Below are 27957 nucleotides of genomic sequence, written 5' to 3'. Positions count from 1 at the left end.
TCACATCTTCTGGTACTGAAAAGAAAATCCATCCACAGGAGCCTGCTTTGGGTGGAATTCAGCACCTTTATTTATAATAAACCTCTCTCTGTAGCACTGAACACATTATACTGGCTTCTAAAATACACGCACCTTTAACTCTGTCCCCATTTTTCTCTTGAATGTAAGGAGAATACTCACTAAACGAGAGTTCGAATCTGAGCTTTACAGGCTGCCTGGACTGGTGAATTATTTGCTCATTCTAAGTTGTTCTTTTTCAGTGGTATTTCTGAGTTCGAAGCCTCTAGCTACTTTTAGAAAGGTATCTAAGTAGCTCAAGGAAATGATAACACGGACCTTTCTGACATCTCATCTTCCTTCAAACTGAACTCGGCAGCGAGTGAGACAGCAGCAGTTGGTAGCTGCAGCCGGAGCTCTGCTGGCCACAATTCCAAGTGTTACAGCCCTGAGAAGAATAATATTTTACAGTTCAGCTAATTCAGAAAGATCACCAGTTTGCAGTCAGGTCCTACCAGAGGATCCCAGGAACACAGTAAATAGCCTAAAATTTAGATAATCAATGAGAATATTGCAGGTAGTTTTAATACAGAACTATATTGCAGACTAACGCAGCATTTCTATGATTAGCATTTCTGTGTGCTGAATTAAAATACTCAGTCCTCAAAGTGGCTGTGAAATCACACACATGACACTTAAATGTATACTTATTGTACGTAATTATCTGTGGGAAAGAGCTGTTTTTGCTTGAAATTATTCATAACCTAGAAAGGTCAAAACCTGAGCTGATGTAGAAACCCAGAACACGAGTCACTGTTTTTTTTAGCAGAAGGAAAACCATATCCCTAATATTTTTCCCCCTCTGACTGTCTAAATCCACATTGTTTGTGAAAACATAAAAGCAATTTTTGCAAAAGCCGATTTCTACTCTTTAAAGTTTTGCCTTCCTGGGACTTGGTTGTATTAACAATTCCACACCCAGATCTTTGATCTCACTAGTTCATTATGTTTTTTGCAAGTGCTAGGAGATTTTAAAATCAAGTTTTATAAATCTGACTGCCAACTTTTATTTTATTGGTCTTATAAAATAAAGGGGAAGCAAACTTAGAGAAAACCTAATAAAAAAAAGGAAACCAGGTTTACAGGTGGAAATTACAGGTACAACATATTACAGGCAAAACACACTGTTTCACTTTCTCCCAGTAACTTTAACTTCCTTCACTGTTTACAAAGTGAAAATTATAATTAGGTTCTTAAGTTTAAAACAAAAAGCCAGGATTACAGAGTTTTCCTTGTCCTACCAATAATATAACCACATTAAATGTGGTTATAAAAGGCATGTTTAATAAGATAGTTTAAGCCATAACAGAAATAACTCTCAAGCCTTCCAACTCTAAAGTCGTGCCGTGAAGTTTTTCACCCATTACTTCAACTTTTAATAGTTAAAGGGGAAAACTCTCAGTGTAAGGACTATTGTTGCCAAACACAAAGCAGATGCTGCTTCACATTATCGCAAGGTACTAGAGCCCGACACTTGGTATTACACCACGTGACAGGATTCGGGAAGTTATCAGGGTGAGACAAACACTGTTATCAAACAGCAAACCAAACAACTCCCATCTTTGCAACTGAAATTTATATGTTAACATCTGCAGAAACAGAGTTAGAATTTAAAAGCTCTACAGTCAGCTTCTCTTAACCCCTTCATTAAAAAGGCTGCACAGCATTAAAGACCTTTATATTAATTTAACCAAAACTGTACAAAGCAATCAATTATTACATTACCAAAATACTACAAAGTGATCTTCTCCTTTTAAAGCCATGTGACAGGCTACTCCCTTTACAAGTAAGAGGCTGCAGTAGCTGGATCAAATTGTTTTTTCAACAATTTTTGTTCTGTATTGACACCTGCTGACCGTTTCTTTTTAGGTAGTCGGTTTTACTGAATGTATTATGACTTTACGTATATATTAGTTGGCCAAACAAACCTAGAATTCCAGCATCAGATCTTTTATCTTCCAATAAAAAATTTACAGAGTAGGGGTATGTATTTTATAGATACATATAATTTTTTTATATATGTGTACATATATACATTTGTGACTGTATATGTATACATATACACATATCTAAAATTGCTGTAAGTATTGGACTGCTTATGTCTGCTGAAAGAAGTTTTCACCAACTTCTTTGGTGCAAAAAAAGGTCTCTGCTATTTCTGGCACTTCCACACATGGAAGGCAAGTGTCTACAGAGTTGTAAACTAGTATGAAAAAGAGTCTTGTGTATTGGAATGATTTTCACCAGGACTACTGTCCAAGAAAAGAGGCCATGGGATCATCAGGTCTCTGCCGCTTCATTCTGTAGGCTTCCATTTCCTCTTCTGTTGGCTCCCTGGTTTCATACAGGCTGTTATAGGGTCTCTTCCTCTCATCTAACTGCATGATTTCTTTAACATGGAGAAGACGAGCTTCTTCTGCATTTAGTGCCTGAAATTAAAGCAAAGAAAAAAAAAAACCCACAATGAAAGTTAAGCAAAAGAACCCAATGAAAGTTTGTGTTGGATTCTAGGACCAGCAGCAGGCAGAACGGTGGGATAAGCAACGCACATCTGTCTGGTCCCACCTACAGCTCACTTCATTTAATGCTCATTTTTTAGTGTTTAACATAAAATTATAGTGAAATGATATTTAGCAAACAAGATACTTTACTATCTTTCCAATTGCCCAAATCAAGTAAGAAACTCCTTGGCTTTACCCAAAATGTAACCATGGCCCAGCAAGTACAAAAGCAGACTAGTGAGGATGTGATCTTATGGGTTTGGGTTTGTTGTTAGTGGTTTTTTTTCAGTTAGGGTGCATTTTTTTTTTTTTTAATGTTTTTTGAAACATGTTATCCCCTTCCTCAAACTGCTTATGTTGCTCCTTCTTGCAACATAAGAAAAACGTTGTAGAAAGGACCAACTTTTTCATTATACTGAAAAAACCCTGCATTTGTATATTTCTTTGATTAACCATAATTTGACATTAGTTTCACGCTGTGAATATCCCGAAGAGGCTGCTGTGTTTGCGGCAGGGCTGGTGAACAGCAGTCAGTCGAGAGCATGGTGGATGGATTTATTGCATCAACTGTGAGACTGCCCCCAAGTCTGGGATAAAAAGTGCAAAGTTAAGCTTTGACGGGGCCTTTGATCTCTCCATCTTTTACCCAAATCATTGTGTTCTGCAATGTCTTTTATAGATCTACAGCTGTAATAGGTGCCTAGAAAGGAAGTGTTCTAAATCTTCTAAACTAAGTCTTCCAAAACTAAATATTTATTGCATGTTTGCCTGAGAATTAGGGAAGGTACTTTAGAACATCTAACAGCATTTTAAATTTGCTTTAGCTCAAAATTAGCATCAAAGAACATCCCACAGAACACCACCAGAACTGCATTACAGGCTTCATAAAGCTGACATTGTTGTAAAATATATTTCAAGATCTTTTTGCCACAAAACCACTGAAGAACACAGTTCACCTTTTTAAGTTTTTCTTGCTTCTTTTTCTCTTCACCCTCACTATCTGAATTTGAGCTCTTCTTGTGCTTCTTCTTTTTCTTCTCTTTCTGTTTCTCTTGGTGGATCTGTAAGATGGAAAACCAGCTACTGTTAAGATTCAACTTGCAAACATTACTAATGTTCAAGCCATTAAATCCCAAGCATCTATTAATGCTCTTCGAGAGCTTATTTTTTAGTAGAGATGTTAACGATTAATAATGCAGTCCAATAATTTTCAGACTCATTATGACTTATACAATTTTGTAGTTATACATATGTTTCCATTTCTTAAAATGCTGAGGAAAAATACCTGCCTTCTTGAGAAAGTGGAACAACCTACCTCCATTAGCGTTTTGGGTTTTGTCATTTGTTCTTCCTCCCCGGGTTGCTCTTCCAGTAAGCTTGCTTCAGTGTTCTACACAATAGAGGAGAGGAAGGATACCCATTTACTAAGCACATTTGAAAGGGGAAGGACCTCATAAAAACCCCCAAACAAACCACAAAACCCCAACGCCCCCCCCCCCCCCCCCCCCCCCGCAAATCAAAGCGGTCTAAAATTTGGGTAGGATGAATGTTTTTTAGCTCTTTCCAAGTGACTAAATAAGACAATACTTACAGCTATTTCCTTCCCAGCTTCTCCTGTACAGTACGAGTACTTGACAAATGAGTGGCAGCATTTGTAACCCCACTTGCCTTCTTTCCAATATGAACCCCAAATGCACTGCAAGAGAAGACACCATAGCAGTTAGGTCCATGACGACGCTCCCGTAGCGGGCAGCCTGCAATTTATTCTTGAGGTTATATCCCGATAAGTAAATTATTCAAACAATCCAGAAGGGAAAGTTATGAAAATACTTTTGCTATTTCACATTAGCCTTACAGGTGCAGTTTCAAAAAGGAGAAAAGCAACAGGATGCGGTCAACTCATATTCAAAGTCAAAGGGAAATACAGTAACTTCCCCTTCAGTTCAAGATTGCCATCACAACTCCTCAAATTCACATTGCAGCTGTGACAACTTGAAATTCATCCTTAATAGAAAAGGGAGAGCGTCACATTTGAGAGAGAATAAATTTATTTGCTCTATTAATTATATTGTACTGTATCCTAGTGTACCTCATTCCCTTCCAGTGGGAAGAAATCTAATTTTTTAATAATTTTTACATAAGCTAGGACTTACTGTATGGTTGTTGATCTTTACATCCTCTTCATATTTAGAGCAAGCAATAGCTTTCTCTTGTCCTTTGATGACCGTTCCATGCCTAGAGTACTCCACGTAATCTTCTGTTTGTGCTAACAGCAGTTCAGCTGGTGGGGCATCCAGATGTTCTTGTCCTCCATACTAAAATGCATATAGAAATGACATATAACAGCTTTTAAAAACCCCCACCTTTTATGTAGTTAAGCATACACTTCAAAATCTTCACCTTCAGTACCTTCTGAAGAAGACAGAAAAGAAGTGGATGGAGACAGTTTAATCTTTAGTGAATAGTTAAGAGAAATACATCTCCTACGGCCACTGTGGTGGTTTTTGGTGGTGGTTTGTTTGGGGTTTTCTTTTATTTGGTTGTTTTTGTTTGTTTGGTTTGGTTTTTTTTTTTTTTGTTTATTTAATGCCTGGAGGGTTACAACAGTGATATTCTTCACTCAAAGCAGGAACACTTTTCAGACCAAACCAAGAGGCTGTTGTATAACCAGAGCAGTACATTGTGTTCCCTTCCAGACTTGAATGTCAAGAAGGTTAGAACGGATTATCTAGTTCTTCATCAGTTGTCCAAGAAACCAGTAGCAAAATCTAAAATAAATACTCATCTAGAAGACTGCACCCAAAATTCAAATCTGAAAATTCTGCTTTTCACATTTAAGAGAAAAGAAAAATTCAAAAACAGAAGAAGTTTTGGGAGACTGTGACTTGGGTATTTTATAAAAGATACCACTTTTAAACAGCAAAATAATTTTTTAACCACTTGTATTATTTAAAAAAAAAAAATAAATCTAAACACCCACTCCTCCTACGTACTGGTGTCAGATTTTTCACTGGAGAAATTCTGACAGTTAAGGGAAGAGCTCCCAATAATCCAAAGAAATACCAGCAGATCTCCAAAGGTTCCTATATTAAATAACATAATGAATCCAATTGATGAGATAGTGTGTATAGATATAAAAATCTTTATATGAATCCAAGCTGCTGAGAACAGCTGATGTATGTTCACATAGCATTAGTAATCGTATTTGTTCCCCAAGATCCAGACTTCAAACTCAACACAACTGTTCTTAAGTAAAACCAAAAGTCTGTTACCTTTTCTAAGATGCTTTCTTTCTGCTGTGCCTTGAAATCTTCTTTTTTCACTTTGAAGGACTTATAAAGTAGCTCTAATTTTGTAGGGTCTGCTTGAAGATGAACTTCAGAGCCTTTGTCATAAGCCTCCCAAGCAAACACTGTGTACACAAGAGGTCTCACTCAATATTTATTCTAAAACTGACATATGCATTCAAATTACCATCTTTAATTCTGTAGTAATTTGGAAAAAAGCTTCAATCTAAAAAGATTTATTTTTCTTTTGCAAGAAAAAAAGCATTGTTAACTTAAGTCTTTTAAGTCCATTTCCTTAAAAACAAAACAACCCAAAATCCACTTACACTGAGTCTGTGCCATTGAAATGGTATCTCCAGTGTAGCGAACAAAGTTGTCACCTGCGTAACCAACTCTGCAGAAAAGAACAGTGTGATTCTTAGCATTCAAGTAACATGATTTCCATTTAAACATAATTCTAGAATATCAACAGGAAAGTAAAAATTCTCCTTTGAGCCCTGAGAGTTAAGAATGGAGGGAGAGGAAGGTGCATTCAACTCAATATATGAAAATCTAGGTTCCCCATGGAGTCATGGAAGTATTGGACAGCAACTCAGAACACTGGATGCCTGTGTTTATATGGAAACATCTTACAACACAGACCTGGAGCTTCGTCTGGGACACCAAGCGCCATAAGTCAAGCTTGGATCTAATTGCACAATAAATATGCAGGAATGCTAAGTGATATTCTAGCATAGTGATTCTCAGCTTTGGATTTGTGAATCTCTCCTCCCACCCAGACCCAGTGTATTTTACTGGGTTAAAGCCTGGTAATAGCTTTAGCTTTACTTTTTGCACACCCCTTAACGAGATTCACAATGAGTATATGAAACACAGGGTGAAAATCAAAACATGTTAACAACCCAATTTCCCACTCTGAAAAGTTTACAGTCTGCAGTGCTGTGGCAGAAAAACATTCAACAAAGGTCAAATTATGACTCTGGAGAGAAGTGAAAGCATCTGCATCTAAAAAAAAAGAACTGACTGGCATTATTCTAGCTAGGGGCAAGGAGAGGTAGAAAGAGCATTATTTGCTAGCATTTAGCCACTGCCATTCTATTTCAGGCAGCGAGCTAATCCAATTACTGTACTCAGAATAAATGTTTCTGCCCACAGCCTGTCTACTCTGTATGTCCACAGCCCTACACAGGTCACAGCAGGGCCACAGCTCAAGTGCTTGACTCGAGTTTTACGTGAGACAGCTTTATGTGCAGCCAAAAGCCAGCCTATGGCATTCTTTAATTAAGTTGTCTGTCTAGAAAATGTCAAAGCTTTCAGACCTTTTCTATGCAGACTCCATTAATATATGAGGAGCTTTTGCTCCTAATTCAGGCATTTAGTTAGGTACCACACATGCTCCATGCTAGTCTCCGGTGCCAAATGCCTCCCAACAAACAAGGGATGAAGTTTAAGATTTGGTAACTGAAATACTTTACATAAACATCATTACTGTTTACAGATATCACCTCTAGATACCTCTAGATACCAGAGCGTTCTAATCCTTGTACAGATCATTATACTAAATGGTGGTCCACATATCCCTGAAGATTAAGGGCCAGTATTACTAAAATACCACTTTCGTATACCAAAACAAAAAGTGCTGCTAAATAAAACCATTTTTTCCATGTTTACTACTACTTCTATCCATCACTGACTAGAGAATCATTAGTAAAAGCACATACAGATAAAAGAAAATACAAAACTATTAATCTCATTTTTAACAAAGTTTTGTTGGATACACAAGCATGACACTGTTTTAACTTACTCATCTGGATTCTTGCCTGTGTTGGCATAGGGGTTCTCCCTCATTGCTCTTGTTTTGGGATCATAATAAGCAGAGTTTGGATCTAGATTCCTCAAGTACTAAGGAAAGAAAAGAGTATACAAGATATTCGATATTAAGGCTTTTAAAAGAACTAAAGTTACTACTGTATCGCCCAGCTTAGACATTTTAAAAAGGTGCATCTGTGTAAAAGGATGACCTTAATGAAGTCATAACATGAGCAGGAATAGAATTGAGAACCGACCTTAACCTCCCAACCCTTAAATCCATACACAATCTCATTAATAACCGAGCATACAATTTTTTTTTAAATTAACTCTCATGAATACAAAAGAACATCTGAAAAGAATTCTTTACTCACTTTTGCAATATCTTCCCGAATACGTAAATTTCGAACTGTGATACGTCTTTTAGAGTCAAAGTTCTGCCCAGGCATATCAATGTCATCTGCATATTTATCTTCATCTTCATCTTCACTGTTATGATCTCTTTCCTGAGGAGAGACGGGAAACTGCTAAATAAAAGAGGACATTCACTCTAGAGACAAGTACGAGGATCTGATTTTAGTGGTTTCATTAAAAATCCTGCAATCCTGTAGTTAAAGTTATCATCATATACTTGGGCTTAAGTGTGCTGTCATGCTAGTAATACGCTAATCTAACATTCAACAGTTTTCAGAAATACTCTTGTTAAAGGATTTCCACTTCGTTTTACAGAAAGAGTTACGAAAACATAACTGTGATGATCTTAAGAAAACAGTTATCTCGGGCAAAATATTAACACATTAAAACTAGTTATTTGCTTGCATCTCTAAGGTTTGCCAACACACAGGAGTTAAAACAAAACCAAAATCCCCTCTGTGAAATCCAACAACCTCTGCCCAAAAGAATAGGCAGCCAGCGGCACGAACCCAACATTGAAACCCTTATGCCACCCTTGTTTCACTAACTACAGGTCCTTTTTTCTGCCCATGGTGTGACGCAGTGCGTAATCATCTTACTGTCTGTGAATTTGGTTCCTCTTCTCCCCACTGGTGTCTTGGGGAGTTCTGCAGCAAACAAAGAGCACATCAGCAGAGAAGACAAGATAGTGGAGAGAGGAAAGATGACAGGGAGACAAAGAGCAATCAAAGCAGAGCTTTGACGCTGGATGCAAAATACAGTTTACCCTTGGCACAAAATGCACAAAGACACTTATATTTTGAATGTTCTAGGAAAGAGCTTCTAAGTGTCTCTATTACAGACGCATGTTGGAGACCTTTTCACCCAACTAAATTTTCAAGCCTTTGCAAGAACGGGAAATTCTAGAACTGTCACTTTTATCTAGAGCTTGCTATGCTTTTGAACACTAATGTTTTAGACTAGAATATTTCTTATCATGCAAATATAACCAAGATTCAACTCCGACAGCTTAAAAAAATAATTAAGAAGATATGCATATGCAAGTATTTAGTTAGGATTGACAGGAATGTTGAGCATGCATCAGAAGCCATAATTTAATCTGGAGAAACACAGCTAGAATTGATTTTTTTTAACCTGCTTAGTCTCTAACTTGAGAATACTTGCAACAGTAAAGGTAGAAACAACTGTGATTCCTGGAAGACTGACCAGCAAATTGGCCAGCACTGACGATGCAAATTGGCATCAATCCTGGTCCTCTCCATGAGAGATAGCTCTTATATTTCAAACAGACTTTTCTCCTTTCAGCTCCGTTTTGTGAGGACTAAGTATATGAAGCCAACGATGTTGCCTTGTGGTGAAAACAGGCATCAAAAACAGAAAGAATCTTTTCTATCAGCAAGGTCAGAACGCTGTAATAAGTTCACTCTGCCATCTAGCGACAAAACGCAACGTGACAACCTCCGGAAAATTGCGGTCCAACTGTATGGTAGTCTTTTGCTTGGTGTTTTCTCTCCTACCATATTGACTAAAAAAACCTACTTCTGACCAGCAGCAGTCTCTACTTTTTCCCCATTTTATAAACTTAAAATATTATCAGAAATGCCTTTTAAAATCAGAATTTTATAAGAGGAACTTGTAGAAGTTAGTGGAAGATGCAAACTCTGCAAAGTTACAAGCCACAGAGAAATACATACGCTCAGCCTTCAAATAACCAGAGACACTGCACATAGTCATAGCAATGACTAAAGAAGAAAGATGTTTAGTTCTAAGATAAAGAAAATACCCTCTTATTCCAATTTATACTAAGCATTACTAAAACAATCCACAGTCACGTAATAGTCATTACCTCAACATCAGTCAGACATAACAATCTTTCAATACAGAAAAGCATTTCAGTACTTAAACAAAACTACTACATGGAAAACAAGTTTTTCTGACCAGAAAATCCATGTCATTAATTTTAGTAATAATAATAATAATAATAATTTTTGCCCATAGGGGAAAACCAAAGCCAATCTCATCTGAAAGAAGACACTTCAAATTCTTGAATTTAACACAGAATATGCTGGTGCTAGGAAAATCTTTACATTACTGGAGGGCATAAAAACCAACAGTAGATCCGGTATAGAGAATAAAAGCATCACAGAGCAGAAGTAACCTGTTGCATTTTTATTCAGGCTAAACAAAAATAAATTAGGGTTTAGTTTACTTACCACTTGCTCCAGTTTTCCTGATGCTAACTCTTCCTGAAGCTTCTGGGCTTTCAGTGTCCGTTTGGCCTGCGTATCATGAAAATGCAATTGTTTAATATTTCTTTTAAATAGCAAGTGTGTAGTAATACTCATCATAAGCAGGTCTTGGGATAGCTGTCATTTAAAACGTATTCCTTATTACAAAAGTGAGGTTTTAGTTCTCTGAATGCTTGTAAAAAATCAGCAGCCTAGAACTTCTCTACTCCTTGGCCTTACCATATTATTCTTTGAGCTTCAAGGAAAGGAAGCTATATACACGTTAACCGTTTTACTATTTTATATTATACTGTTACGTAAAATAGTTTACTAGAGCTTATGAAGCTATACCAGTACTACATGCATCCTAATTTAAGGAAGAGATAGCTTATTTTAGTTCAGTAGTGTTTGAGAACAAATATGTTTTATTATTGTGTCCTCATAATCTAGTTAGGAACTTCAGTGCTTAAGGTAGTTCATGACTAGTGCTGGAAGCGTTTATGTTTCATCCCGGAAGCACCAAAGTTTACCATCTAAAGTGAGATTCTAAAGCAGTACGTAGAGAATTTTTGACATTTCACATCACAGAACCACAGAATAGTTGATGTTCGAGGGACCTCTGGAGACTGCCAAGGACAATCCCCTTCCTCAAAGCAGGCCTGCCTGCAACAGGTTGCCCAGGACTGTGTCTAAGCAGCTTTTCATTACTCCAAGAATGGAGACTCTCAGCCTCACTGGACAAGCTGTTCCACTGTCTGATCACCCATACAGCAGAAAAATTTTCTGATGTTTAGATAGAATTTCTTGTATTTCAATTTCTGCCCACTGCTTCTTGTCCTGTCATTAGCTACTACTGAGAAGATTCTGGCTGCCTTTAAACACTCCCATTAGACATTTATACACACTGATTAGGTCACACTTAGCATTAGCTTTTCTATGGACTATAGGAAAATATTGAGGACCAGATACTGAAGGGAGTTAGTTAGGCACTTTACCACCTTTTGGAACTAGCCTAACATCCAGCCAAGGTAGTGAACTACTTTTTTTTTCCTTCAAAGAAGTTAATAGTGTCCACATGGATTTGATGTATACAGATAGAAAGTAAAAAGCAGCAGCAAGGTGCTGATCTGCACAGACACATACAAATAGTCCACTGCTGCATCATGGTAATGAAAAGGACTCATAAGTGAAAAAGCATGAATGAGGTTACAAAATAGATACAGATTTATCAGCTTTAATACAGCCAGATAATAAATTCCTTTCTTGCCTGCTACTCAATCTGCATCTTGAGTAATAAATTCTAAGCTTGTCTATTAAAAAGTAAGCAGTCTGGAGAGACACTCTATTTATTGTGCAGACCTATACTCAGTTGGCATTTCTGATCTGAACTTTCAGTTCAAGCAGTGTCAAACACAGAATCCACCTCGTTTGTTCATTATGAATACAGCACAAAGTCCAATATTAACAGTGGACATAACAAACGTTCCCCCTCACAGCCAAGCCAAACACTGAAGCTTTCCCCAGTAAACCATAGCACCTACATACCAGATCAACCTTGGAATATTCCTCTACAATCTTCATGTGCTCTTCTGGGTTATAACCGTTCCAACGATCTCGCTTTCCATCATAATCAAACATCAATTGAGGCTGCACATGTTCATCTGGTGCAATATTCATGCCTGTGTATTTTGCTCCAACTTTTCTGGGTCTCTGAAGGGAAAAAAATGGTTGGATCAGTCCAATAGACTAAAATATGTTACTCACTCAGATACCCCTTTAAAAGCAGTATCAATCAAGCTCTTCTAATGCCAGTTAAATTCAGCACTATAAGCCTGTGAACTGTAAATAGATCCAAGTAGTTAATTTCTGTATTTTAAAGTAGTGCAACTGACTCCAAACCCCATCAATTTCTAACTCTATTTTCCACAACTAAGAAAGCAATTAAAGCCCTGTTTCTGCAGTTGGCTTCTAGCTGACATGAAACAGACAGGCACAGCAGCACTCAAGTTAAAGCAAATCAACATGAAGAGCTAAACATTTTCACCTATTATCGCAGTGCTTATCACAAACAGAACTGATGAGCAAAACCCTGAATAGTAGCATTTTTTCCCACGTAACAATTTCCTTATAAATTTTCAAGCTACCTTTTGATACTTGTAACCTTTTTCAAAACAAATGTTTCAAAACTAGTAATTTTTATTTTATCTATAACTAGCTATTTTTCACTAAGATGAGAATTCACAGTTTTCAAAACCATTAAATCATCAACAAAAGTCAAGTTTACCTCCATGCAGTCTTTCTTTTTGTGTGTCAATGCACCACAGTTCTCGCAAGCTCCTTTACGATATCTTGTTGCTACTGCATGCTAAACAACAAAAAAAGAGTTGTACAAACTTCTGGCAAGATTCTATACGTGTTCCAATAATGAATTCATTTTTTCGATACAACTAAAGAGTGCGTGGTCTACCCAAACCCCGAACATACATTTTGATTATTACCAAACACTGCAACTTGCCTGCTGAAAAAGAATTCGCAGCTCCTGTCGCTCTCAAAAACATGTAACCACAGTTATGTCTTTATAGGGAGTCAATGTCTCTTTTCTTATTTCCTCACAAAATCAAACCAAATCTTTATTTTATGAGAAAAGTATTTTGCATACCTCTTGAACGCCTCGTTTGTACCAATCTCCAGAGGAGCTATACTGTTTCTGCTTCTCTGGTTGAGGTCTCTGATGCTTTAGTGTAGGTCTTTTAGATGGATCTATGTACCATGGTACTGAGGATATGTACTGAGGAATATGAGGATTGATATCTCTGTAAAAGATGATGTGTAATAAATACAAGGCATATGGAGAACACCTCCACAACTCAGCCTAACAAATAACTCCCACATTAAAGTTCAGTGCTTTAGGAGTGATAATAAAATAATCTAGGTGTTACAATGCATTGCATTGCAAAATAAACTCTAGCTAGATAAATGCAAACTTTCACTGTGATTTTGTTGCCACCTAATTCACCTACGATCCTGGCTCCAAATCAAATAACTTATTCTATACAACGTTGCAAAGCACAAAGATAGTTAACATTTCTCTTCTCAGAAACAAGGAGCCTTGTAGAAGCAAGAGAGAGGGAACAGGTACTGTATGCAGTGTAATCCCCAGCATTCCCTTTAGGTCACTTTTAAAATACCACTTGTAAGTATCTGCATAGATGGGACTTTCCAGCAGCACTGTCAGTAAATCACAGTGGATAAACACTGCACCTACTTTGGAAAATACCTGTTTTCCGGGGATGACTGGAATGTTAAAAGCAAATTCACAAAATTCAACTATTTACTTCCACAGTGACTCATGTATCATCCTCATAATTATTCTGTATCCACAACAGGAAATAAGATATTTTTAAGCAATAGCTTTAGAATAACTATAGCTTTAATAAACTTACTTTCCTTCTTCATCCACCTCAGCAGGTGCATTTCCTAGTTTTCTTTGTTCTTCTAATTCCTTCTTTTTCCTCCAGTCTTCCCTTGTCATCTTTTTTGGCTCCTCTAGGCTCACATCATTTGACCCTCCTGAGGAAGTGGCGTTCATTACAGTCCCTGATGCCATTTTAGTTTTGACCTTGTAGCAGAAAAAGAATAAAGTCTTACAGATCAATACCATTTGACAGCACAGTTCCTCATCGTGGTTTTGTATCATAGTAAACCAGTAATGCTATATTATATTCTTGACATACATCTTTTCACAAAAATAAGTACTGGTAGTGACAAAAAAAAATCCTTAATAACGTTTCTCTTGCCTAATATGATAGGTGATGGGGACGAACAGCAGCAGCCCTACACACAGCCCCAGGACATGCACTACCGGGCCCTCCCCGACGGCGGGGAGGGGGAAACGGACTCGCCAACGGCCACAGGAACAGACAGGCCGGGACTGACAGAAAGGCCCACGGACAGGGCCGGGCTACCACAAGGCCCCACCAGCCGCCGGGACCCGCACAACGCGCAAACCTAGGCCTATGCGTACCCCCAAGGCGAGACAGAACGGCGACTGGCTGGAAACAGCGCCCCACCAGGGCCCAGACCCAGGCCCCAAGGACACGGGTACTCCCTCAGAGTCCAAAGCAGCAGCTCAGTAGCCGCCCCCCGCCCAAGCCGCCGATCCCCACCGCCCTCCTGAGCACCCCCAGCCGCCCGTGTTTACCGGCTAGGCCGCACCGCCGCCCCACAATGCACCGCGGCCACGCCCCACCCAGGACCAGCAGCGCGTCGGCGGGGCCTGCCCCGCCCCCGGAGCTCAGGGGGTGGAGCCGCGGGGGGAGCAGGTGAGGCGGCGCGGAAGCGGCGCCGCTGAGCCAATCGGCTGCTGAGCGTCGGTCGAAGCAGCCAATGGGCGATGCGGAGCCGGTTTAAAAGCTGCCGGCGGTTGGGACGGGGGCACTGCAGCCCTGCTCTCTGAGGTGGGGTGAGCGTAACTCTACTCGTCCTCCCTGTGGCCTGCAGCCGCCCTAGCCCCCCCTCTTTGTGGGCGCTGTTGCCATGCCTGAGCGCTCGGAGTTGCTGGTAGCTCCTGAGGTGAGCTCTCGCCCGGGTACGCGTGGCTGGGCGGGGGGGCGGCTGCTGGTGAGAACCGTGTGTAGGGGGAGAGTGCTCCTGGAGCTGTGACCGCGGGGCATAAACAAGCGGAGTCCTGAGACTTGTAGCTGTAAATCTTGCTTTAATTTTGTGCTTAAGCCTTTGACCTTAAGCTGTACAAATTAAAGCCGCATTTTTCTATGTACCTCTTTTGACTGAGGAATCCTTTGCCCACCTTTGTAATGGCAGTGATAAGGCCCAGGTGGGAGCTGCCTCACTGCTCCTAATGGCGCAAAGGAGTGCTCTATCTGTTCTCTCAGATGGAGCTGAAAACAGTAGTGGAATAATCTGTTTCTATAGGGTCTTCTCTGATGGTTTCTTTTTGTAGTAAAAAGATGTCTCTGCTAGTAAAATAATTGGCATTACTCTTGGCTGTGCAAGTGCTACAAGTTGAGCTAAGGACTGGATTGCGAAGCTAGGAGATGTACTGTTGGACTGAGGAAGCAGTTAAACAATGAAAAGAAATAACAAAGCAAACATAAGGTATTAGATCTTCCTGTGCAGGATTGCTAGTGAGGCTTTGTTACATTCCCAAAGTCCTTTCGGGCTATGAGCCTACCACATGCATTAATAATGCCTTCAAACATAAGAGTCTGTATCTAAACTACTATGAAATGGTGTAAAATATGGGTTTGTTCCCCCTCCTCTAGGAGGTGGGGCGTAGCTATGCTGTCTTTTGTGCAGTTTAAGAAGTGTGCTGTTGTAGAAGAATGACAAGAATGATTTCCTCTTTTCCTGTATGGGCTTTCCAGAGTGGTCTTATCAACCAGAAGATGGCGAAGCTCATCCTTCTTGATAAGGAAAATGGTGAAGTTGGTGCTACTAAGAATCAGCTAAGACTCCCTTCAGGATCTTGTGTGTATATGCTGCCGTAAGCCAGTAGTGGATCAAGTGATGTGCATAAATCATGTTTTGTTATTCACTGTTTTGAACCGTAATAGTTTTCTGTTCTTATACCTACTCATCTAACCAATTCTGCTAAGCTTGTGAATTTATAAAGATGAGAATAACTGTGCTTTTGTCATAAATGGGGCTTATGCTCTTGAGTTAAAAATAGTGAATCATGATTTTTATGACAACTAGTTTTCCAGCACATATTTACTGAAACAAGATCTAGGGTTGATATGGTGCTAAAGTTTGCTTTTTTTTCTTCCCCCTGACTCACCAGCAAAAGTCTTCTCTGAAAGAACACAAGTTAATACTCCACTTCCTAAAAAAACCATCGGTACATCTCCAGCCACATCTCACTCTGTCAGAAAGGCTCTTGGAAATGTGAATAGAACTAAAGGAGTCACAACCAAGACAGAAAAGATAGGACAGAAAAATCAGTCTTGTGCTGCAAACAAAGTGAGTACAACACACTTCTACAGGGGTTGGGGAAATGTGTAGTTTACCTACTGTTGTGGCTTACATACATTCATAGAGCTGCTTGCTTGCTCCCCCCTCAGTGGGATAGGGGAGAGAATGGAAGGGTAAAGGTGAGAAAACTCATGGGCTGAGACTAAGGCAACTGAATTATTAAAAATCTCCAAGAAAAGCGAAACACATTTCTTGCTACCAGCTGACTGATGCCTTGCCAGTCCCTGAGCAATGGCAGCTTTGGCAAACTTCGTATAGAATATCCCTTGGGTCAACTGTCCTGGCTGTGCCCCCTCCCAACTTCTTATGCACCCCCAGCCAGCTCAGTGGTGGGGTTGTGAGAAGCAGAAAGGACCTTGATGCTGTGTAAGCAGTGTTCAGCAACAGCTAAAACAACTGTTATCAACATTGTTTTCATTATGACTCCAAAACATGGCATCATATGAGCTACTAGGAGGAAAAATAACTATCTGAGCCAAAACCAGTACACCTACATAGGTAAAAGGAATGCAACAGCTTAGGGGGTCACTAATGGCAAAGAAGTAGCTCTAGAGAAAATAATCTGAGTTAATGCCTTGTTTACCTGTTAAGTATCAGGAATTTAATATTATGAGCCTAAAGGTTCCAGTGCAGTCACTTGTTGCCACTATATATAGTACACTGCATAAACTCAACTGGATTATTTGTGTTGAAGGCACTAGAATTTAGGCATAACTGAGGTCTGTATGGCAGCCATTCTTGGCTGTAGATCTATATAACACCAGAAAGCTATTGCAAAGGTACTACAATGAAAAACTACAGTAACTCAAAATAATGACTTTCTCTTTTTAAGATTACTGAAAAGACTGCTGGATTAGAAAGCTGTGATGCAGTGGCTGAAGAAGACTGGCCAGAAATAGAAAATATGTTTCCTTCTGATCCTCGAGGTAAGAACTACTGGTGTAATTGTTAAAATGAATCAGGCTTTCATGAGTGTGAATATTGTAAGACTTTGGTCAAGCTATTGTAGTAAATGAGGCAGCATACCATTTCCCTGGAGTCCTTTCTTAAACACAAGGGTGCTTGCTACATCTGAAATACCATCTCATTCTTATGTAAATATTTCTAACTGCAATAGCTGTGCTTCAGATGTGTAGTAGTCAGAGTCCACTGTTATGGTGGCAGGCAACTAGTTCCAAATAACTATGCTGTAGTCTCTTAATTCATTAAATGGCAATGAGTAGACAAATATTCAGAGGAATACTTAAGCACTATGGAAGAGTAGACTTAATGCATGCCAAGATGGTAAGTTGTAACTGAAGAGATTCCTACTGATGTAAGATATAACAGTTGAAGATGACACTTCTAAAGTTGTTCTTAGCACAGCCCGCTGCAGATATTTTGTCTCAGTCCTTCAAACTGTGTGCTTAAACAATCCGGTTCATGTGGAAGTGAGTGTACAAAAACTACTGTATCAAAGACTGCTTCAGTGTTGGTGAAATACATGTGTTGTGCTTGATGAAGTTGACTTAGTATAGTGAATGGGAAGAAATTACTAAAATCTCCTGCTTTCCATTAGCAGCTGTTATGCAGTCTAGTCTTTTGATAAGTGCTATTGTATGGAATTTTGTGGACAAGTACGGTGTAACTGTAAATAAATACCCCATAGGAGGGGACTGTTGGATTGTGTTGTTTTGGACCTGTTCCCACTTCATTTAATCTAGGAGAATTTGCAGCTTCCCAGGCTACTGTACACTGTTACTAAACTACTGTCTTTCTCAAACAGACTATGAGACTTTTGATCTTCCTGAAGAGCACAAAATGAGCAATATCAACCTGTGTGGTGTCCCTCTCATGATATATGAAAGGACATATGATAAATTTGTGAACATGGTTCCTTCACCTGTGGAGATTGAAGACTCATGGGAGTCTAGTAAGTGGAAACTTAGCATAAGTTTCAGTACATAGAGTGCTCACTAGTGGTTTGGGAGGGAAGCTAGTTGGCTGCAGTAGTGAATGGCCACTGCACTTCTAACTACCAGAATAGCGCACTAACATCAAACAACTTTTGTGTATAGTCAAGCTGAATTTAACTGGTCAGCCCTAATAGCACAAATAGTGGTCTCAAAGGGATGTTGCTGAGCAATGTCTTGCAGTGCGTTGCTGACTGATGGTTAGTTAGGTGGAACTGGCTTATGCAATCAAACAGTATTTCCCTTAGTCATTCAAGAGGCTTATGCTTATCTACTGAGAGCTAGTTTGTTAGGGAGTATAACTTTTGGGCTTTGTGAGAAACTGATGTACACTATTTCTAACTTTCAGACTTGCTACAGGCATCTGCCGATTTCCTTGCTACCCTGGATGAGATCATTGACCTGCCACCTCCGGATTATGACCTTTAATGCATATTCTGAAACTTCTATTGAGTTCAAATTTTATGTTTTAATAAAGGGTAATCTAACCTGTATAATCCTGACTTGCCTATTTTCAGTAGACCTAACATGTAGGTAGTAAAACAGTGCTTTGAGAAGGAGACTATCTGACAAGCAATTAGAGCAGAGCCTGGATAAGCTTCTAAGCAGGACTACATCCTACTGTTGTGAACTATATCCAGGACTGATATAATCTGATATAAATCTAGTATGCTGATTAGACTGCATGGTCATGATAGGTTAAGTTATCCTTTATCCATTAAACATGCAAGGGTTTAAAATAAATCTGTATATCTAGTGCAAATTGGTACTAGAGCTAGTAATCTTCTGGTGCTTTACTGAACTTGTTTGATTTTCACAGTGGTTGTCTAGGATGTTGTATGTTGGGTTCTTATGCAGCTGTAGACTACTTTCAAGTGTCATGGCATTATAGCTCTTGCTACTGTGTACTGTCTGTGCTCTGTGAAGAAAGGCTGGTGGAAACCCATCCTTCAAATTAGAAGCACACAGGTTCAATCTTTTCTCTGCATTGCAATGGCTTCAACTCCAGCTCTTCATCACATAAGACAAGGAAGTTGTAGAGGTGGTCAGCCTTAACTTCAACTTAAACTGCTTTTGTAGTTCCTGGGCTGTACTCTGGTCTAGTCAGATTACAGCAGCCTGAGCTACCTTCGGCTTTTAGCTCATCCTTAACAAGAATCACAATGTGCTACCTGTGTTCTAGTCATCAGTTAAGGTAGAAGGCCTTCACTTTAGTTTCTTGTCTTTGGTTTGAAACTTCAAAACTCAGAGGCATCTCAAACTAAACAGGGAAAAAAGGATATAATTTAGGATAATATTAATATAAATCATATTAAGATATTTGACTCTATATAGAGATTTCAGGTTTTGGCATATCCTTAATTGGATTTTAACAGTTTTTGATACTGAAATAACTTGGCTGTGTCAGCTGGGACTGAAGCTTGATGGGTATAGTCTACCAGCCACATGAGTTAAGCTATAGTGGTTATAAAAGAAAGTGACAAAATTAATCTTACTTTGATTTTTTTTTTTTGCCTTTACCAGTTCAAACAAGCTGGGACAAAACAGTCTAAGCTCAATTTTACAGAAAAATGCCTGACTAAGACACTGAAACCGATTACACAGTGCCATCTTGTGGCTGCTTGTTATGCATCCACACAGGTAAAAATAGTCATTGGTATGCAAAACACCAGCTTAGGTGGTATGAGATACTGTAAGGATATGACACTAAATCAACATAAATGTAGGTTGTAACTTTTTGTATGTACAAACATCTCTCATCTGGAGAGGGATACTAGTGCTTTGTATCTTGTGGAAGTTTATCATGGTAAAAATTCTCTAGGGTTGATTTAAAATATTCAGTGTGATCAAGCACCTAGATCTATTACTTGAAACCTCCTGAAATAGTTTTTTTTTTTTTGTGCCATGTCTGTGTGTATAGACATACACACATCAAAGCATTTAGAACATGCTTGCTAGTTGTAGGATTTCGTACCAAAGTGGCCATGCATTTGTATAATATTTGTAAAGGTGATAATTGGATGATTCAGATAGGCCTCTTGGTACTGATAGACTTTTTAATCTTAAAGCCCAAAAACTTGTTACTTATGGGGACAGTGGAATGGGTGTGGAGAAAGCACAGGGTAAGTCAGACTTGGGGATATTGCTGGTCTGTCTTCATGAGAATGAATGTTCCTGCAGTGGAGAACACAAGGTAATAATGCTAGAATAAACTAAATAAGCTCGCAGTAGTGTAATCTTATTTTATTAAATCCTTTCAAAGTAGGGAAAAAGAAACAGTCATAGGTTTTGTTTGTGTCCTTTCCTTCACCTGCCCCCAATTTTCTTTTTTTGTAAAATTATGAAAGGGTGTTTTGGGTGCAGAGGGACATTGTCTGTAGGATCCTTTTTTGGGTGTTTCATCCAACTTTCTACAATTACTGTCTCATAGCTGCTAGCAAGTAACATAAGCCAGTCAAAGTTAGATCTGAGAAGCAAGCAAGGTTTTAAAGACTTATCTGTAAATAGTCAAGATCTAAAGGTATATTTCATCATGTAGCCTGTCTGGGCCAAAACAGGGGTGTTGCTAGGAATCTTATGTATGAGAGGTAAATCTGTATTCAGCAACACAATGCAAACCCCAGCTTTCTTTATACTACCACTAAAGCTAATTAATATTTAGTATTAAAAGATTGATTAATTTCTTAAAATGTTGGTCATAATCTTTGTGTTTTAAAAGATTAAAAGTAAATAAAAGCTAATGTCCAATTTCAGACACATCCATGACAAAACCCAGAGTTAAGAAGTCTCTACAGCAGTTGCATGGTGAAGTTTACTTCAGTTTTGGTTAGATATTAATTCTCAGCACTGAATTTTAGGTGACTGGGAATATTTTTTTTCTTACAGTAGTGTACCTTATCTGGGGATTTTTGTTCTCATTGGGATTTCTGGTTAATATAGGTCCAAGTTTTTGCTTTTACAAAGCTTTCTTTTGCAAACACTCATTGGAAAGATCCATTTGTTTCAGCTGCCTGTTATTTTCCTCATTTCATGTACTTTTCAACTCAGCTGGCTGGGGTTAAAGGGAAATGCGTGTTCCTGTGACTTGAGTGAGAACAGAATTGTGATGAGACGCAATCTGTGGATGGAGCTTCTTGCCTGCAGTGACTTGAGGAGTTGACGGTCACGAAAGCGTAGTCTCCTATTTGGAAAATGTAAACTCTCTTGACCTCAGAGCTGTAAAACTAACCCCTGTCAGCCCATGGAGTGCTGGCTTCCTGAGACTTGGGGAGCCTGGTTGCTGGGGAATTTTGCACTGTTTCTTGCCACTTCAGTTAGGTGTCACTGACTTCTACTGGTGACTGAAGAATAAACTTCCTTAACAGTTTAAAAGGCTGTGCATGTTATATCAACATTTATACTTATGTTTTTTCTGTTGGGGCATTGTCAGGGACGGATGCATCTTGAGTTCAAAATGGTGTCTGAGCACTACCCTGCACAACACAAGTCCTATTTAAAACTGCTTGTAATGTTTTGTTTTATTTGTTTGATCAGTTTACGCTTCCTGCAAAGATCTGAAATACTTGGGATTTTAAACATGTAGCTGTGATGAAAACAAATGCTTGCTTGGTGGCTTGTTCTCAGTCTGAATGAGCCTTAATAGGCCAGTGTAACTGCGTACCATGACTGGGAAATCTGGATTATAATCAAGTACACAGAGCAGGTACCTTTTTAGTTGGTTATCGCTGTGTAAAGCATCTTCTTTGACAGCATTCTGGCTGTGAGAATTGCTTTAAATCCTTACCTGGATTTCTGTAAGGAGAACTTGGAGATTCATATAAAAACAATCTCTTAGCAGGCTGAGTAAAACTACTTCGGTGTACACCAGATAATTCACCCTGTTTGTAATGTTCTGGCAGCGGGTGGCACCATGGTAACAGCATGTATTACGGCTTCTCACTCCTGCAACCTGACAGCTGTGGTGTGATGATGTTTGCCTTTGGTACATCATGCACAGTGCAGGCATCTGTAATGGGTTTCATCACTTCATTAATGTGAAATGGAGGATAAGAGTCAGCACGAAGGAATTCAGTGTGCCTTTACCCTGTGACTACAGGGAATAGTGTATCAGCCGAGGGCATTTTTATCTTTCGTTGTTTAAAAAGAACAGAAATTAGAAGCCTGGAGGCATTTGGTCTCTCTAGGGTTAGAAAAGACATGAATCTTGTAACTTTTAGTTTTGCTGTAGTTTTATTAGTGTTAGCAAAGTACTGTATAGAAATGCAATAGTGTCACTCTAACTAGCCCTGAAGTGGTACTCCAGGAGACACAGGCACTGATCAGGTCAACATGCCTGTAAAACAGTTTATATACACAATATATATTTAGTAACTGATTGTTTGGGATGTGATTGTACAAGCATGTGTTTTTACATATAACTCTGCAAAGCATGTAAGAAAAGCATAATTGATAAATTTACTTCTCGCTGCAGTTTGGGAGAAGCTAAAAGTGTGGAGGGCCTGTTGTGCTTGAATGATCCTCAAAATTAGAGGGAAAAGTTCTAATGTGTATTTTCTTGCAATCAGACCGTGAAGAATGCTAGAAAGAAAAAGGAGTGTGCAAACAACTTATTGGGGTGGGTGTTTTGTGCTTCTCTAACAGATGAGGTAATCTGTCCCAGTTAATGAGTTGGAGGGAGGTTCATGGAGCTCTAGATAATGTTTGGATTTTTGTGCCAGCCAAATTAGTTCTATAAGCCATACGGAAGGTGGAGCCTTTGGAGGCCTTCAGATGTTGGTCTTCAGTGGCTCAGGCCGGGCTTCCTTTGATCACTTTTTCTCAAAATATGTAGTCAACAGGTAAAAGCATCTCATAAGTCCCTCTGTATCATGTAACTGGTCTAAGTGAATTGCTACAGGCACCAGTAGAAGTGATTCACCTTTCTATTAGTCAAGGGACAAAATTGAGGTTATTATGCATAGGGAAAGCTTGTAAAGACTGGAAGAGGGGAGAGCTTGGAGTTTATAATATATTTGCTTCAAAAACTGTTTGAAGTCAGTATTTTCCCTGCAGATCTGAATTCTTTGCTTAAGGGTGTGTAATAGGTATCTCCTTTGTGTTTGATAGCACCATCTGAAGTGACCTGAACCCATCCCAAATACTAGCTTTGGAAAAGTTTAAAGCAGGAACAAGATCAGACCTGGTGTGATCTTGTTGTGACTAGTAATGATGATTTACATAGTGCTGAAAAAGATCTAAGGTTAGTCTTCAAGAAGATCACTGAATGCAAAACTTAAAGAGTTGCTGAGGACCTTTAAGATAAGTAAGGTGGAGGTACTGTTTTGGTTATGGAGATTTTTTCTTGTATCATTTTTCAGTTACTTAAAGCGGAATTAGAGATGCTTCCTTTCAGATGGTATAACGATTGGTGTAGCTATACACAAAGGGATTTGAAAGAGCGAAAGGAAAGCTTTTTTGCATGGGACACTGAAGATTCAAAGAATAGCTGTAATGATGCATGGTGATAGACAAGATATTGTTATAAAGAAGGAAATATCTCTGTACGCATTTCCCTCATTGTATCTTAAATTCAACTTCTAGCTCCAGTATGGCCTTACAGCGGCAGCCCCTTCAGAAGTAAACCTCTTCTGACATGGCCTTACCCGTGGCTGTGGTCCCTCCAGGGTTGTACCTCCTCTGTTGTGGTTTTGTCCATGGCATGGGCTTTGAAGTGCTCTACTATGACCTCACACACAGCCACAGAGGCTTTGAGGTGTGCCTTCTCCAATGTAGACTTATCCCTTCAGAGGTATGCGTGCTGCGGCACAGACACAACCATGGCCACAGATGCTTTGAGATGTACCTGCTCTGGTGTGGACTTGTTCATGGCCACAGATGCTTTGGGGTGTCCTGCTCCCACATGGACTCATCCACAGGTCACAGTCTCTTTGCCTTGAGTTCACACTGGAGTTCCAGCCTGCCCAGTACAGCAGCACAGAAACAGCAGTGATGTGCTGGCCATCTGCCAGCCCAGGCACATGGCCATTGCTGTTATCAAAATTTTCCCAGGCACAGCAGAGTGAGATGACGGGCAGCACAGCAAGCAGCGAAAGCAAAAAGCAGCCACTGACAAGCACTAGACTGTAATATACTGTGAGGTAAGCAAGCCCCATGGCACGCACAGGAGCCTGCTGATTAATAGCTAAACAGCAACAAACTATAAATTCTTTCCAATCAAATCTGTCATCTCGAGCCCTTTGAGCCCTATGTTGCGTGCCTGAAAGGGCTGTCATGGTTTAACCCCAGCTGGCAACTAAGTACCATGCAGCCACTTGCTCCTTCTTCTCCAGTGGTGGGGATGGTGTGAGAAGCAGAAGAGACCTTGATACTGTATAAGCACTACTCAACAGTAACATAGACATCCCTGGATTATCAACACTGTTTTCAGCAAAAGTCTAAAACATAGCCCCATACCAGCTACTGTGAAGAAAATTAACTCTATCCCAGAAAAAAACAGCACAGTAAGCTTCACAGATCTTAAAACCGCCAACAGAATGTTCCAGAAAACACTGATTTCTGACCTGAGAAAAACCTTTATTAACTTGCCATACCATTGAGGCATGTTCTAGAGCAGTGCCCAGTTTAGATGTCAATAATGCTTTACCTCACAACCATGGTATTTTGGAGTTGAATATTTTCCTTAGTAAGCCAAGACCTGGAGAAAACACCTGACGAATAGCTATTTTTTGAGCTATTTAAACATTTAGGAAAGAACCTTTTACATTCAGGCATTCAGTTGGACTTCAGTGTATGCATTTGGTTTCATTTTCAAAATTAACCCTGATCCTTGATAAAAATGTCTTTTGGAGCTGAACTATCAGCCTGCCTCTCTTTGTGGCAAAAGTGTATTTCCAACTTGAGACAAGGTCCTGCAGAAAAAAATAAAGGCATGATTGGGGCAGCTCCAAAGGTAAATTTGACCTAGTTTCTTCTGCCCAGCAGCCCAGAGGAAAATCATCAGCATAATTAAAAATGACCCTTGGGGTGCAGGCTCTAAATGCAGCCTTTCACAGCACTGCAGCCTCGGCTGAGCCCTGCCCTCGTGTTGGTGCTCAACAGCCCTGTGGGATCTGCTCCAGTGTTTCCTATAGACCAGATCCTGCATCTCCTGCTCTTTCCTAATTCAGACAAAATTTCCGTGAGCAAAACTTTGAGAGAGCACTGAGCACAAACAGCCAGGAGAGAGCAATTGCAGCTTGTGCGGACACATCCAAACTCCTTTTTGTCTTGCTCCAGACCTCTTGTGCCTCATGACTTACATGCCATTGTCCTCTGGCTCTCCTGCCTTGCTGTCTGGCCTCTTTGCCCCTTGGTGACCGGCAGCAAGGTGGCTCCTGGGTCTTTCTTCTGGGACTGTGGCTGCAGTTGGTAGCTGGGAGGTGTGTAGCGTTTGTGTGGGATTTTGAGTTCTCCTGAATTGTGCTCTAGCACCGCTTTGGGAATCCTACCTTTAGTCCTGGCCTTCATAAAGTAGTGAAACTGGCACATCTCAAAAACCAAACCGCTGCACAAAGTCTCTGCAGGGCGAGTGTAGCTGAGCAGTGCTGGTGGGAGCTGCCATTTTCCTAGTGCCTTTTTCCCCTCTTGCCTGCTGCAGGTTGAAAAATAGTCAAAACTCTCAGTTTTGGCACTGCAGGTGTGGTGGGAAAGCTCATGGGGTGAACTCTGTGTGTGGGGGCAGAGCTGGATGTCGCCACACCAACAGCGAGGGGCCCCTTGCCATACCTGGGAGGTGGTGGGACTGGGAGAACCCGGCTGTCCTCACCATGGCCACAAGGTGGGAGCTCCTGGTGAGACAGAGCTCATCCCTTCAGTGTAGGCAGCCCTTTGCTGTGGTGGCACAAGGGACAAGGCTGCCTTTCTGGAGGAAAGATCCCTCCTGCCAGACTGCTACCTGCGGGGAAGGCCGGGCCCTTGTTATTGCAGTGATGATCATGAGCTCAGCCTTGTGTCAGTCCAGTCTTCACCCCTGAGTATAGAAGTTAATATGAATTTAAATATGGAGACTTTTGTATGTACTCAATGCAAAGATAATTGTTTGTAATTCCTATGATAACATGAATACGGGCACCAACACAGCTGTCACAAGGCAGGGTGTTTGCTGTCTGGTGAGGTGTTGAACTCACTGCATTGTCACTCAGAAGATCCCCGGCAGACAGCACAGCCAGACCCGGAGTAAAAATGGAAAAATCAGGGTGGGAACAAAAGGCCAATGACACAATTTGGGTTACTTGAGGATAACATATTCCACCAGTGAGAGATGGCGTTAGCACTGTGAATGGTCACGCAGGACGGCAGTGGAGGGATCTGGAGACCTCCGTAACGGCCTCTGAGGGGCTTCAGAGTGGGTGCTGTGGAAAGACATGAGGAGACAGGGGTAAGGACGTGGCTGACAGTTCTTGGTGTGAGGAGGGGTAATGGCGGCTAAAGGAGCCCAGGGATGAGCAGGTGGCAGGAGAGGAGGAGGAGATGGAGCAGGAGTCTCTCGGCAGCCAGGGTTTTCCTGGTTGTCAGCCCGCCGTTCCTGGCAAGCTGAGCCACTGGAGGGAGCCCCTGCCGCAGGATAGCAGGAAAAGGAGGACAGAAATAAACTATTCCTGAATTCCTCTCTTTGTGGGGCTGTATCTCTGAGGCCTCACCCCGGGCACGGTCTCTGCCTTATGGCTCCTGTGTCCATTGCTGCTCCCTGTTCTTTGCCAGCTGTGTGGCCACCACTCTCGGCAGGGCTTCCCCGCATTCCCCACTGCCATTTCTGTCTATGGCCACAGCAGTCGTGTGTGTGTGACATGGATCCCAATAAGAAGGAGAATTCTCCTTGATCCTGAGTTATAAACCCCTGTCTCCCCAGAGGGCAGAGGTCGACCCTTTCTTCAAAAACCAACTAAACATGTTTTCTTGTGAACTGTGACAGTGTTATTGCTGTGCAATGACAGAGAGTGGCTTTCAATATTTCTCTGTCACTTTTCTCTCCACTGCTGCTGCTCAAATTTCTTCTGACATCCAAGCAAGATGCTGCTGTTAATCTTCCGTAAATAGCCAGCTGGGATACTGGATATTAATGGGTTTAAACAAAAATCCCTGGAAACGTTCACATTCCCTGCAGTTTTTTTTTCCAGCTGCAGTGTGAGTGTGCAGCTCGGAAGATGGAGGGAAGATGAGCTGTGCCTCAGCATGAGTGCAGGAGGAAATGAGCAGAGTTCCTGGGGATATGAAGTGCAAGTCATCCTGTTCCTCCTTCTCTGGTAAACTCCTAGCTATTCACAGAGACACAAAACCAACGTGTGCCTGTCCCTGCAGTGAGGGATGTCCCTGGGACTGTAACAGGGAAATCCCAACCACGGAGCCCTGCAGGCCCTTACTGCTCTCCAGAGCAACAGGCTGTTCCCCAGCCTGTGGGGTGAATGATGTGGCCAGCCTTCCTTCTGAAGCGGCTTGGGCAGGCGTGACAAGTCTGTGTGGTGAACAGGTCCCTGCTGGTGTCTGAAGAGCAGCACCGAGTACTTCTGCAGGGCAGCAATAAAACGGCTGCTCCACGTGCTGGTGAATCATCTGCCTGGAGAGGGACAGGCTGTGGCACGCAGTGGATCTCAGCAGACACAAACACCCTCTGTGCTGGGATGTCCCCATCAGGGGATATCAGCTTTCAGCAGAACTGTTTCCTCAACAGGAATATTTTCTT

General features: G+C 40.6%; 2 protein-coding genes across 3 annotated transcripts; one reads left to right on the top strand and one right to left on the bottom strand.

Moving 5' to 3' along the window:
• Positions 1-49: 49 nt before the first annotated feature.
• SLU7 (SLU7 homolog, splicing factor) lies at positions 50-14536 on the bottom strand. 2 transcript variants are annotated; one of them, XM_074156656.1, is made up of 16 exons: positions 14498-14536; positions 13740-13915; positions 12956-13109; positions 12581-12661; positions 11842-12006; positions 10282-10347; positions 8668-8715; positions 8029-8160; positions 7650-7747; positions 6172-6239; positions 5831-5970; positions 4712-4873; positions 4150-4254; positions 3874-3948; positions 3515-3619; positions 50-2486 (listed from the first exon to the last, which is right to left on the bottom strand). In XM_074156656.1, the coding sequence occupies exons 2-16, from the start codon at positions 13901-13903 to the stop codon at positions 2307-2309; spliced, it is 1743 nt and encodes a 580-aa protein (XP_074012757.1). In that variant the 5' UTR covers positions 13904-13915; positions 14498-14536; the 3' UTR covers positions 50-2306. The 2 variants fall into 2 exon arrangements, with proteins under 2 accessions (XP_074012757.1, XP_074012758.1); XM_074156657.1 differs by having other exon boundaries at positions 14321-14504.
• Positions 14537-14732: 196 nt separating this feature from the next.
• On the top strand, positions 14733-21607 carry PTTG1 (PTTG1 regulator of sister chromatid separation, securin). The gene is made up of 6 exons (XM_074156490.1): positions 14733-14868; positions 15681-15783; positions 16097-16275; positions 17120-17213; positions 18053-18199; positions 18589-21607. Exons 1-6 carry the CDS (start codon positions 14833-14835, stop codon positions 18666-18668), a joined length of 639 nt encoding a protein of 212 aa, XP_074012591.1. The 5' UTR covers positions 14733-14832; the 3' UTR covers positions 18669-21607.
• The last annotated feature ends 6350 nt before the right edge of the window (positions 21608-27957 follow it).

This window comes from Numenius arquata, chromosome 11 (assembly GCF_964106895.1).
Source record: "Numenius arquata chromosome 11, bNumArq3.hap1.1, whole genome shotgun sequence".
Taxonomy (NCBI): Eukaryota; Metazoa; Chordata; class Aves; order Charadriiformes; family Scolopacidae; genus Numenius; species Numenius arquata.
Note: the sequence above shows the minus strand (reverse complement) of the source record. Positions and strands in the feature narration are given on the sequence as shown.